The following is a 14,205-nucleotide window of genomic DNA, read 5'->3' as shown; positions in this document are numbered from 1 at the left end:
TTGAACTACGGGTATTAAGGGGAGTCAAACAAGACAGATACGCTTTTTTCCCACAATATCTTTTTGGCTCAGCTATTGTCAGTATAACATAGGTAAATGTAAAAAATAATATGACTCGTTAATAACTTCAACGAACCATAACTGGTATGCGGAAAAAAACACAAAAACAGTTTAGAATTTAATTAAAGGCAGTTTGGACAATTTATGCTCACCTAACAGGTGATGAGAATGGCTGTTTTCTGTTGGTGCACTGTGTACACAGAACAATAAGAACATAATATAATATTGCACTAAAAATTTTTTTTATTATTATATGTTATATTGTATTTGCAATAAAATATATATATATAGAATAACCAACAGGATAAAACATTCAGACATCAAAATAGTTTAGATACAAGTATATGGTGTAAAAGCCTAGTTAGACTTCTACAAACAAACCTAACCACTGCAGGTACAGGTGTAAACGACCAGTTAAGAAACATCAGGAGATCTACTTTTGTCTTGCTGCATTTGATTTCATCTGAGTGGAGCAAATATTTATTTAGTTGGTATTACACTGGTGCCAGTCTTGAAATATAGTGAAGGTGTGTGCTTTCCTGTACTGCAGAAGTCATGTAAGATATATAGGCTGTTTTCTCAAAAAGGTTCTATAATTATATAGTAAAGAGTGCAGGTCAGTCTCCACACCTGTGTAAGTGAAGTCCTAAAGCTGCCAGCTGTTAAATATCAAGACCTATAACGTCTGCAGCAGTGATGAGTTTCCGAACATATTGTACGACAAAAAGCTTATCACCAACGTTCAAGGTTGTACAATTTGAAATCCACCCAAGGCACATGTACCAGGAGTTACCCACTGATCTTTTGCTCTTTTCTCTTTGCATTTGGTATTAAGATCAATAACAGCCAGTTGTAGGGCCTGAAAATCTACTTGTAAACTAAATATTGCCAAGAACTTAGAGGAAGCTGCTAGAAGTTTTATAGATTGATATATGTTATTATTATATATATTATTATATACCAAATTAATGCATCCTAAAACTGTAAGGGAAGGAGGAATGTATAATTAACAGTATCAAATGTGACACAGTGTAGCTAAACATATAGAACCTTATCAGACCCAGAGCTAAATACTGGCATGTGAAACCAAGTTAGTTACATTTGAATCACAAACACCTGGCCGGAAGGAAGCTAGTAGGAAAATCGAGTGCCTGCTCATTTTTACAGTTTGGAGACTTTAATTAGTCATTGCAAAAGGTGTTTTCACTGTAAAATGAGGACAATGAATACACTATATACACTGGATCATCAATGTTAGTCATTACACGTGTGCTTTTCCTTCTGTAACATGTCAAAATGTCTGCAGTGAAAAAGGTCTCATCCTAAACCTTAACTCAGTCTAAACATTTCAAGTGTTTATACTTGAATTCACTGCACATTGCTGAAGTACAACTTGTCAAAATGTGCACTCCTCTCAACTCTTTCACTGTCGCTAAATACCAATTAGTCCCTTAAATCAGATTCATTTGCCAAGTACAAAGGGCAGCGTAAAGGCACAATGAGATAGTTTCATTGAGCCAAGCTTCGGGGTAAGAGGTAAGTGGACTGTCTAGAGTTTTATATGATTTACACCTGACATTTATAGGGCTGGAGGCTGATGAGATCTAATTGGAAATTAGCTCAGGATGGAATTAACCTCCTTTCAGCTATTTGAGCTGCTGCTGCCCTCTACTGGGAATACTGGCTTTGACATTTTGTTTAGTTTTTTTTCTCACAAAAACAAAGCAAATAATATAATGGGAATTATAATTTCTATCACTCCTTTCAAAGGTCAGATGTCACAGTCAACAACCAATCAACATGTATTAATACATTTGTTGACTGATTGATGAACGTCTCAGAATGCAATGAAAACAGTGTCCATACTAACTGCACTGTATAAAGTAACATGCGGTCTGTATTGATAAAATGATAACACATTTAATGATGTAGTACAATTATAATAATACTTTATACAGCTGCCAAGCTTTTGACCAGAACAAAGAAATATGATCACATCACCCCTGTTTTAGCTTCATTACACTGGCTCCCAGTGTTTTAGAATAGTAAATTTTGTTGATTAATTTTAAAGCTCTTCATGGCCTCTCTCCCTATTATATCTCTGACCTTTTAGTCCCATACGCACCAGCACATACCTTGAGATCCTCAGGCAGAGGTCTTTTGTCTGAGTCTCGACTGAAAACTAAACGGACAAAGTGTTTGCAGTCAGGGCCCCGAGACTCTGGAACAGCCAGCCTGAAGAAATCAGGTCGGCTGAGTCAGTGAACTCTTTTAAATCCCTTTTTAAAACATACTTTTATAAGAAAGCCTTATCTGATTCCTGACTCTATAAATAAAGATTTTTATTATCATTATTACTTTTCTGAGCATTAAATTAAGCCCCCCGTTCTTCTGCTTATTAATTTCATTTCTTAGGAACTACATGTTTAAAGCCAATTGCGTTGTATGACCCATGGTAATCACAGAACAGAAGCATTTGAACACGTGAAAGCAAAACTTCCATCATGTACATTGATTTTGAACAACATGTAATCGTTACATTCCTCTCCCGGTAGATGATCTGGTAAATGTCTGAGAGAGCGGAAGAAATGACACATATTGTGGAAATCCGCACAATTACAGCAGTTTGCAGCAACAATAACCCACTTTATTCAGAGTAAATCTAGCATGGCTTTTCAATAACAAAGACCTGTTGCATGGAGGAATGATTTTATTATAAAATAATAAACTGTTAGTATTGCAGTCTATTTTTCTTTTCTCTTCAGAACATTAATGAAGGCGTCTTTGGGAACTTCCACGTTGCCGATAAGCCGCATCTTCTTTTTACCCTCTGCCTGTTTCTTCAGTAGTTTCATCTTCCGTGTTATGTCACCTCCATACTACCAAGACAAACAATATATACTTTATAATTCAGAGTGACTGTGGTACATTTTTATCTTCTGTTGATAGATTCAACAACTTTTGAGAGTTAAGAAATACCTTTACTTACACATTTAGCGAGAACATTCTTTCTGTACGCCTTAATTCTGAAAAAGGCAAATATTGTCATGTCACATTTTTTAGGGAAGTTCATTTCATACACACATACAATTCATAGTGCTTAATATATAGCCTTTAGCTAAGTGCTGATGTTGTACTTACGTTTCCCTTGCAATGACCTTACTACCAATGGCTGCCTGTACAGCGATCTCAAACATCTGCCTTGGTATGGAGTCTTTGAGTCGCTCACACATGGCTTTCCCTGTGCTGTATGCACGGTCTCTGTAATGAAAACACACCTATCAGAACCAAACCAACTGTAAAACGCTACTGCTCGACCCTGCCAGCAAAGAAAATCTGCAATCCAGAAAATCTTCTGTACTCACCAAATCACCTCAGAATACAGTAGCTGACAATAAAGTGTGCATGTGTCATCTCCAATAAATGTGGTGACCATTTAGGCAGTCACTAACAGTATGAATCATCTCTCCAGGTTTAATCAAGATGGCCTTTTAAAGTTTCAAATTCTGATCTCACTGGAGTAATCATCAAAATAATCAATGTTCAGAATGCTAACGCACATCATCACCCCAAGCTATGTCAAAAATCTGACCAGGGTTCCTCAAATGTCAGCATGTTAGGGATTACAAATCCTTCAAGTGAAAAGTGTGCGGAAAATGTTTTGTCTTAAGGCCATAGAAGTGCCATATTCTCCATTGAGGCAGTCCTGTGTGGGTTAAAAGAACAGTTTGACTTGACACACATAAGAATACCCAGGCCTTCACATGAGAGGCTTGATATCCCGGTTGTGTTTGAACATTACATATGAAGCTACAGCCAGGAGTTACGGTTACCCTGACAAGTTCAAAAATATGTTAAAATGAACATATGTTTTGGATATAAATAAGATAACTGCAAAATAAAAACATTTTGTGGTTTTATGGGAAGTTATGTGCAGTTACTATTTCTTTGAGAGAAAATGTACAGGCATACTTCCCACAATGTCAAACTATTCTTTTAATGGGTAAAGCAAGGCCCTGAATATATAACAGTGTGCCCCCATGTCATACTATAAGGAACTTTGGATAAAAGCCTCCATATCAAACAGGTGTACATGTAAATGGCTTCACTGCTCGACAGGACATCCTCGTCTCACTTGGGTCCGGTTGCATGCCGTGCATTTCAGTCGCTCTGATTTTCTGCTCTGTGATTGGTGCGTTAAAGAATAACAGAAAGAAGCTACGCTCGGCTCGACTCCAAGGCTTACAGTATAAATGGCCAGAGAGTAGCCATTGTCTGTGAAGCATAGCGCCCTTTAATTACCAAAGTCTGTACTGGCTTTGGTAGTAAGTACATTAAATACAGGTCTGCTGCGTGTCATCACTTTTCGCCTGTGAAGTTTCTCTATTGTCCTTGTTACAAATGGAATAAAGTCCTTGACCGGTGTGTAAAGTCACCGTAATAGATAGTGTTAACACTGGCTGCCAAGAGGCCATTTTCTAATGTTATCCTGGGTGTTGAATATATTTCATGCTCCACAAGCTCAGGAGAATTACTTTAGTAATGAAGGACCATATAACCTTGAAGTTATGTAAACGTAAAATCGTAAAAATCAGCCAATTCTTTTCCATGAGAGCACCAATAATAATTAAGCTACGGGGGACAAAGCCGTGACAAAGAAAATAAGAAGATCCTCTCAAGCAGGATCAGAGGTATACCTCCTGAGACAAATGAGGATCTTCTTACTCAAATTATTCTGTGAAAAAGCAAACAAGCTCAAGACACATAGGCTTGACAGCATCTGAATTAAGGTATGATTTGAAACACGCAGTACCTGTGAACAACTGTGGTGAGTTCCTCCACAGGCCGCCCATTCAGCAGAAAATCCATCTTTATCAAGTCAGCAGCCTGGTAGCCTGCGCTCTCATAGTCAAAGCTGAGGAAGATAAAATCGTGGAATGCTTTCAGAGTCAGTCGAAAGTGATACTTAACTTATATTAACTTCATTAATGAAATTTATCCTGCATTGTTGAATGTAATGACTCCAGCAAAGGTGCACAGGAGAGAGAAAACTATGGGACTGAAGGGAAGATTCCACGCTAGTGAACATTTTCATTTACTGGATTCATTGACAAGAATTTAATTCATCCCTTGATACAAGATTTGACTGATTCTGGCAACTAATAGCAAGTTTTGAATCGACTCTACAGCTATGAAGAGCAGACTTGTTTATGTAACCTACATTCAATGCACTAGTATTTCAAAGCTGCAAAGAGCTACTTTTCCAGCAGTTACCTTGCATATCCAGAGGACAGCGATTTGAGGAGGTCATAGAAATCCACAACGATTTCATTTAAAGGGAAGAGATACTTCATCATGACACGCTGGTCGTCTATGTACACCATGTTCTTCTGGATGGCTCTGCGATTCTTTAAGAACACAACAATGTGATGGCAGTTTTGTCTCTACCAGTTTTGCATGCATTTACAATCGCAACAATCCAAGAAGTGCTACTTAATTACTTAGGAACCTAATTAAATGATTACTTTTGAAATATAAACACATCATCTAACACAAAGGATAATTTTCTTGGCTTACTTTTTTCAAGTATTGTTTCTTTGGCTATAGACCAATTTGGAAAGAGTAAAAAGTAAAGGATGCACTCTTGCATCTCCTGTCAAACTACATTTTCCAACAGGCTTGAGAATCAGGCTGACTCGCCTGTGGGTATTCAGACCGTATCTCTTTCTGACTTAGCCATACACTTTAAATAAGATGTTGACAAGGCAGATAGCTATGTTAGCGGCACACAAGCAAATGAAAATCAGCCCCATATGGTGCAGAAAGAACACATTCAGGTTAAACCCCTATTCATTTATTTAATTTGCATTTTCCGTTTTCCTCTTACCAGGCAGAGAGTCATAATCTTGCCAGTGTAACTGTCTGGAGCAAGAATGGTCCCCAGAACCATAGGCTCCAAATACTCTGACACAACTGATCTGTCTGGGAACTGAGCGGGGTTCACGATGGTTATCTCCTCACTGCCGTGTTCCTGCAGGGAGAACAGATGAGATTTGAACCCCAAAATAAAACTGAAAAAGGTCTTTCCAAAAGCTTGATATGATGATTTTAAAGTGGTATTCCAACCAAAAGCAGTGTTTTGAGATTGAAACACTCACCTCGTGCAGGCTCGAAAAATGGCTGTAAAAAGTTACGTTTGTGCAATACCTTTTATTATAGTTCATTTATTCCATTCCTAGGCACACATGACTGAGAAATAGTGTAAGGAAAGTCTACTTGATAACATCATGCATTCAAAGTGGCTGTGATTTTAACTTTTCAACAGAACATTTTGATTGTCCTGTCAAGTATCTCCCATATGCCATTTTACAAGAAAGCACGCAAGCAATTCCAGAGAGCCTACAATTATCAATCATTTCCAAGTCCTTCCAAACCCTGCCCAGCTCTACCGTTAAGACCAGAATATATACGAGCAGGAAAATGGCTCTTACCTTGATGAGTTTAGCTGAAGAGAGGACAGCCTTGTAGGGCACGGTGGGCGCTGTTACTATAACAGAGGCATTGTATTCCTGCTCCAGCCTCTGATTGAACACCTCCATATGGAGAAGACCGAGGAAGCCAAGTCTGCAGGGGGACGGTTCACTCAAGTTTTATAATTTATATGCATGCTTTTAATTACAAAGAGCGTGTTTGGAAAGAGTTCAACAGAGACTCATTGCAGTGCAGTTTCATACTTCCAAATGATCTAAATCCCTGCCACTAATAGAATCAAATTTACACCATCTGGACTAAGATGACATGTGATAAATAAACTCCCACTAGGCTGTCTTTTTTGGCAACATGCACTATGTCCCAAGGAAAGTGGATTCCCCTATCAATCACATCATTTAATGTGGGTGACTTTTCTGCAACAGAAAATTACTGTAAAAAAACGTCCAAGCACTGTGAGTCCTGAAGCGGGTCTTAAAGTTTCGTGGTTGCACTGCTCAGTGTGCACACTTTTGTTTTTATTCGCTGTTACAGTATATGTAACGAGCAACTCCTCTGATGTGGCCTTAAAGCCATTTTTCATTCTAATTCAAAACAGTTGTCCTCACCTCCAGCCTGCTCCCAGGGCCAGACTGCTGTCTCTCTGCACTGTGACGCTTGAGTCATTCAGGGTCAGTCTCTCAATGGCGCTGCGAAGGCCCGGGTACTCTGACTGGTCCATTGGATACATGCCTGAGGGACAGAAAAACAAAAGAGAGCAGTGTTGTTGTTTTTTTTCGTTTATTTGCAAAGCACTGACTGCACTTACTGAGCCAGCTAGTGAAACACAACAAGCACTGAAGGGGTTTCATGTTTGACTGTCCAGGGGAATATTTAAGGCTACTGTTCTGTTACGTACTGAGTAAGTACAATAATGCACGTCTTCAGTCCTGGTTCTTATGCCAAATTTACAGACATTTTTATTTGACAGCAGGAAGCGACTGCAGAACATTTCTCACCAGCAAAGACCATGGCTTTGGCGGGTTTAAAACCTGGAAGAGCTTCCACCGGCTGGTCCTGGAGGTAGAGTGTGTCACCAATCTGGGCCTCCTTCACATCCTTCATCCCTGCTACTATGTAGCCCACTTGGCCTGCAAACCTACACAACAGTTGAGCAGATTTACACTAATGCAATGTAAACAAGCATCTTAGTGGACAGTTGGGCAAATGTTAACAAAACAATCCAGTATTAATCAACTGTGTGGACAAGTTCTTATTACAAAGTAGGCTGGATTAATATTCAAAGACGATACAGTGGCAATGTCTGTTATCAAATTTCAAACTTTTGGATATTTTATATGTCTGTTGAAATAGACAGAATTTAAAACCTGCACTCAATTTTACTGGGAAACTAGCACAGCAAAAACTCTCTTTCTTTTCAATCAGTAACATATTTAAAAACAACACCTTTGCACAAAGTAGTGCGTGACAGAAGCGTCAAAGCACAGCAGGAAAACACCGACTCCATTACTGCTGGTTTATTTATCTACATAGATGCTAAAAAGATTATTTAATCAGAAGACCACTGAGTCAATCGCTGCATAAAACACCTTAAAAAAGAGAAAAGGCCATCCCAGTAATGAGGTCACAAAACATTATTTCCCCCCCAAATATACATATTCAAAATCAAAAGTCATTAAATGACTTGTTTTGTTCAACTTCAAACACGTCAAAACCTAAAGATACAAATTTTTGTATCAAATAAGACTAACAAACAACAATTCTTCACAAGTGAGAATTTGCGGTTTTGCTTAAATAATGACATAAAAGCTCATCTATCAAAATAGAATTGTAGATCAACAATTTCAGCTCTACTCCATCAATCTACTGGATGAGATAACAAGCAGTAGAAATGGCACAAGATGATGAAGAACCACATACAGCTTCTGTGTTGGGTGCTCATCTGGCCTGAGAAGCCCCAGCTCATTGACCTCGTAGGTTTTGCCAAGATGTGCCGACACGATCTTGTCCCCTTTTCTGACCCGACCTCCAAACACAGCGATGTTGGCCACCACTCCTCTATAGTGGTCGAAATTGGAGTCAAACACCAGGGCTTTAAATGGGTCATGAGTACTTGCCACAGGCCTGAGGATACAAGGATGAGATAAAATAAGCTTCACTTCTGTGTGTCAAACACGTTTCATGGGAGAAATGAAACCAAATGAACCTTCTTACGGTGGGATTCTGTTCACGATTGCTTGGAGAACATTTTCAACATTGGTTCCAAGTTTAGCTGAGATCTGAAATGGAGATGAGATGAGGAATAAAGAGAAATGTCTCATAAGTGAAAACTAAAAGCTGCTTACATGCTCCAGCTCACCCTGATGCATTCTTCCCGTGGAATATCAAACACCTTTTCAATCTGTGACTCCACTCTCTCTGGATCAGCATTTTTCAAATCAATCTAAGGGAGAAATATTAAATCAGAAAGACATGCTGATCAGCAGTCGAGTAGAAAGATAATATGTGATAAACCCGAAAACAAGTAGGTCTCCAGTTTACCTTGTTGATGACAGGGATGATTGCCAGCTGAGCCTCAAAAGCCAAGTAGAAGTTGGCCACCGTTTGCGCTTGAACCCCCTTCACATGACAACAAAACATTAACGATGGCATCACACGCAGCGAATACGTCCGCAATAACTCACTGAGAAAACTGAAATCTGGTTTTGTACCTGATTGGCATCGACGATCAACAGGACTCCTTGGCATGCAGAAATCGATCGAGACACTTCATAGCTGAAGTCAACATGACCCTGCAGAGAGGGAAAGCACCGGAGATATACAAAAATTGAGAGAAATGGTGGTGCAGCATGTAAACAAAGGACAATGACAAAAGAACTGTAGACAAGTTTTAATATCCAGAATATCAGAAAGACCAGGCAGAAGCGGAGCACTTTCTTAATTCCTGTTTAAAACCGCCTCCTTCCTGACATCACACTCAACTGAGCACTTACCGGTGTGTCGATAAGGTTCAGGAGGTACTGCTGTCCCTCGTGGTTGTAAAACAGAGATGCTGTCTGGGCCTTCACTGTTATCCCTCTCTCTCGCTCCACCTGAAGCTTGTCCAACACCTGTTTGTTTTTCTCAGTCTTCACTATGGCACCTGTTTGTCAACGCATCCATTAGTAACACTTTGTGTTAATTGTAATAATTTTATGAACAGCTGATATAATAGTGTGTGTGTGAGAGAGAGAGAAAGAGATGCATACACTCTCATAGTCATGTCATTAACATCTATTTGTATAGTAACAGCCACAGACAGATCAAAACGTCCCAGATTAATGCTGGGAGAATGCAATCCAATTACTGTAGACCCTAATACATTACATTATCACAGAGTATGTGATCACACCTAAACATTTTCTCTTTAAGCCATCGTTGTGGTGTGACACTTGCGTAAACCTGAAAAAAAAATGTGATTTCACAAAAACAAAGACAAACAGAAGCTGATGTGCAGTGTGAGGAGCAAACATACCAGTCATCTCCAACAGCCTGTCAGCCAAAGTGCTTTTTCCATGATCAATATGAGCAATGATGCAAAAATTCCTGATTCTGTCTACAGGGAACTTAGACAGGTCAATGGTATCCTTAAAAGCAAAAGCAAAGAAGCCTGTTAATTACTATGACTGTCATTCACCTTGAAGAAGTAGCAAAATATCAATGACATGTCACTTATGATGTCTTCTACTGAATGGGGCAGGTACAGAACCATAAATGGAGTGAAGAGCATTATAAATATGCCATTTCTCAGCATTTCTCTACCCTTTATAGAGTCAGAATCAGGTTTATTGAACATACAGGGAAATTGATTTGGTAAATTGATGAATAACAAAAAACATAGAGAAAATAAATAAATGAAGGTATAAAAAACTAACTACTGCAATGTCGAGATATATATGTGCAATGTACACAGATAATAGTCTAAAAGATGCGCGTTGACGTAATGCGTGGGGACTGTATGTTGATGTAACAAGTAGTGTCCCAGTGTTGATTCCACTTTACTCCTAGGGGAAGATATTTAGGGGGGCATGACAGTGACAGTTTACGTGTAGCCTACTCTCACCTAAATTCAGAATTATGAATGAAAGAATGATTACCTTGTCTGCTTGTGTGCTGATCCTCTTGAAGCTGCTAGAGAACAAGGGCAGACTTTTCATCCAGCGATGTCTTAACAATGTGTAAGTCGTATTATAGTTTTGTATTTTCCTTTTGTACATTTTGAACTGTAAAACACGTCCTAAAAGGGGTGTTTCACACCACCGTTTCACCAGAGAAAACGACATGTTTTCCTTCAGCTATCAAGTGAGATAACGTTACCTGGCAGGACTGAAGGATAAATACATGTTAGCTGATGTTAGCTAGCTAGCTGTGGAATATATAATGTCATTAAATCTATCTAGGCCATTGCCACTTTGGCGGACCATTGGTGAACAGTCACGACGATATGAAAAAAATATACGAATCTTTCAAGTAAATAGTGTAGTCACCCCGGTGCATGAGTTCCTAGGGTGCTGACATTTTGGGTGACAGTTCACCGGCAAAGACTTGTGGGAAATGTTGTTGATTTGTCGAACTAGAGATGATTTAAAGAAACAAGATAATACCCTACAATAACTTCCGTTTTGTTTTATGCAGGTCAGAGGAAACGAGCAAATTGTCAGTGATTTTCTTCGAAGTATCATTGATAAACAGTTACACTGTTGAAAGTTTATTGTAATGCTAACTAGCCGTGCAAAGCTAACTGCACAGCTGTCAAACATTTCTTTCAATGTATTTTTTAAATGCTACTACGGCTAGACATTGCTGCAGGCTATTTATTCAGACGGGAGTCACTAGCCTTAGGGACTACATAATAGCGTAATATACAGACATGAACGTTTGAAACAGCATTTGAAAGCATCACAGGAAGAGCACTATCTTGACATACTATTGTCTTTGAAAGTGCTTGGATAGTCGGAAGTCCCGCCTACTCGACCTGTCAGATGGAGGATAAAAATGGATATCAGTTGCTATGACAACGAAACTGCCTCTTGCACAAGAATAGATTACTGCTTCTCCTCTTTGTGCACCCAGAGATAATAAGCCTCTATTAGCCCCAGTTTCTTCCTGTCATGTAGTCATATTTTTTCTTAGAGACTTTTGCACTGCAGGTTGTATTTGAGTCATAGAGCTAGGCATCAATTTTTCTTAAAGACTGCCTTTAAAAAAACACAGGTCATTCCACAGCACTACCTACAGAGTCTGCCAGCCTTTACATATTCCTCAATAACACTTATGCTTCTTCTGCACAATCAACATCATTTCTAATTCACTCCTTAAAACAAACAAATATGGCCACCAGAAATCTGCTTGTTTTTTGATGCAAGAAAATATGAATGTGTTATAACACCTATAGCCTACTAGCGAATACTAGCACATATTTTATGTGAAAACATAAAATACATATTAGATAAATGAACATGATCATAAAAGTTTCCGTTTTGGTGACTTGGTGTGTATTATTATTATTTGGTAGATTTTTTCTTCATAAAAATTCTGTGACTTGTTTTAAATGCGTCTGCCAAAATAATGAATGGATAGCATAGGTTCATGTTGTACTAATCAAAAAACTACAACACGGCACATATTCTACTTTGCTGTGATTTTTGAATTGCTGAATTCACATGTCTGTCTTCTTTTTGATGGCTGAAGTACATACACACATCAAACTTTTCATTTCATTGAACATGGAGAGGATGTTAAAGCTATTCTGGCTCATGTCCTGTTTTCACCACATTATGCCATGCCCATGCCATGCTCAATGCTCTGAAGACAATGGATATGGTAGTGTACTTAATTTTTTCGTAAGTTCATATGCTTTGCACAGTGAACTAACATTTACCAAAAAATACCACTTACATTTCCTATGTCGTGTAAGTAAGAGATCAAATAAATCTAATTTAGATGTCTGATCTTTCCATCACTGTCCAAGACAGATTAGATTTCATTTTCATTCAAGAGTTGAACTGAACTTTATAGAAATCTGTAGAGAAACGACCGTGTTGAAGTTAGTTTTAATCCAGCTGCGTCTTCTTACTCAGTTTCACCCCAGTTTTGGCAGTAGGAGACAGGACAGTTAGCTCACCTCCCTGCCATGTTTTGCCATGATGTTTTTTTAATAACTTCCTGTTGACTTGGCCATATTAGTGAAAAGTATGACTAAACACTCATGTAGCACACTGGGTCACATTACAGTAGAACAAGATCCAGTATGTAGAGTGTCCTATGTGGCCTGTGAAGTAATAATGTTTGGTATTGATTTGGAGTCACCGGGTTAAATTACATGGAAGATATTGAAAAAACTGCCAATTTTTTCTATAAAAAATATTTATGTAAAATAAAGCAACCAATTTAGTAACAACAAAAATTTTCACTAATATGGACAAGTCAGCACAAAGGTACTAGAGGAAACATCAATATTGTGTCATTTAAACAGTTATTAATTGACCCTAAGTCAACCCCCTGCGGTCAGAAAGAGGTCTGGGAGGTGAGCTAACTGTCCTCCTACTGCCAACACTGGGTGAAAGTGAGTAAGAAGATTCTCCTGGCTCTGGAGTGAATGTCTGTCGAATGGCCAACTTAAAACTGACTTCACCGCTGTGTAGAGAAAAGCAGTCTATCACTCCTTTGGATTGCTCCAGTCTGACACTTTGAATAAATGGTAAGCGATCCTTAATTATGAAGATTTGTAAACATGCATGTACACAGCTCTGCTATGCTGTGGACACATCACATCCATCAGTATTGATTTCTGTCAGGCCACGGCCTCTGAGTGGGTGAACAGGGTCGGCCGTGGATTGAGGAGATAAAGCTCAGAGGAGACCTCACACGCTTGAGTGGTGGAAAGATCAGGCCAGAAAATTAAACTTCAGCGAGCTTTGCATTACAGCTCAGTGCCACAGGGCTTTTTTGAGGGTTTTACCAACACACTGGTGATGATAGTCCATGGCAGCATCGAAGCATTGCTTGACAGTATCCTCTCGTGCTGAAGAAGGGCAGAGCTGCCTCACTCATAGTCCCATGATCTGCCTGGGCTGTCATGTATAAATGCATGGGGTTATTTGTATTTCAAGGAAGAAGCTGGAACTAATACCATGGCTGATATTAACAAATATATTGATGTCTGCATATTTATCAGCTAAAAGTTGTAAAAAGTATGTGAATATAGAAACAAATATTGGCCAGTCTAATATAATGATTTTAAAACTCAACATCAATATCGGTATCAGCTTTAAAAATCCGATATCATCCAGGCTCTAATTCAAAAAACACGGCACAAACTAGATATAAAGAATTGAAATGATATACGTTTTATTAGAAACTGTGCACTGAATCAAGCATCCACCTCGTGAACAATCATTTTATCTGGAATGTTTAAGATTCTATCAGAATGTTGGAGAAACTATGAATTAAAAATCATTTATATCTGATGGCATGATTGGTGAAAAATAAAAACAAAATGCTAGATTTCATCTTCATGCAAAGTTTGATTCAACAATCAAATTAAGTAAAAATATTGATGTGAAGCAAAATCATTACACTCAAAACAGTAGAGTACGATTTACGGCTACTGATATG

The 14,205-nt window shown here is 38.6% G+C and overlaps 1 protein-coding gene across 3 annotated transcripts; it reads right to left on the bottom strand.

Moving 5' to 3' along the window:
• Nucleotides 1-2,752: 2,752 nt before the first annotated feature.
• On the bottom strand, nt 2,753-11,333 carry guf1 (GTP binding elongation factor GUF1). Of its 3 annotated transcripts, none has more exons than XM_046031674.1 (18): nt 10,906-11,333; nt 10,686-10,716; nt 10,064-10,175; nt 9,543-9,691; nt 9,261-9,341; nt 9,091-9,168; nt 8,909-8,992; nt 8,764-8,828; nt 8,470-8,673; nt 7,548-7,687; nt 7,158-7,281; nt 6,552-6,684; nt 5,948-6,091; nt 5,335-5,468; nt 4,874-4,975; nt 3,202-3,321; nt 3,050-3,086; nt 2,753-2,939 (listed from the first exon to the last, which is right to left on the bottom strand). In XM_046031674.1, the coding sequence occupies exons 1-18, from the start codon at nt 10,929-10,931 to the stop codon at nt 2,805-2,807; spliced, it is 1,899 nt and encodes a 632-aa protein (XP_045887630.1). In that variant the 5' UTR covers nt 10,932-11,333; the 3' UTR covers nt 2,753-2,804. The 3 variants fall into 3 exon arrangements, with proteins under 3 accessions (XP_045887630.1, XP_045887629.1, XP_045887628.1); XM_046031673.1 differs by having other exon boundaries at nt 10,686-10,914; nt 11,076-11,327; XM_046031672.1 differs by having other exon boundaries at nt 10,686-11,326.
• Between the last annotated feature and the right edge of the window lie 2,872 nt (nt 11,334-14,205).

The sequence above is a fragment of the Micropterus dolomieu genome, linkage group LG19 (genome assembly GCF_021292245.1).
Source record: "Micropterus dolomieu isolate WLL.071019.BEF.003 ecotype Adirondacks linkage group LG19, ASM2129224v1, whole genome shotgun sequence".
Taxonomy (NCBI): domain Eukaryota; kingdom Metazoa; phylum Chordata; class Actinopteri; order Centrarchiformes; family Centrarchidae; genus Micropterus; species Micropterus dolomieu.
Note: the sequence above shows the minus strand (reverse complement) of the source record. Positions and strands in the feature narration are given on the sequence as shown.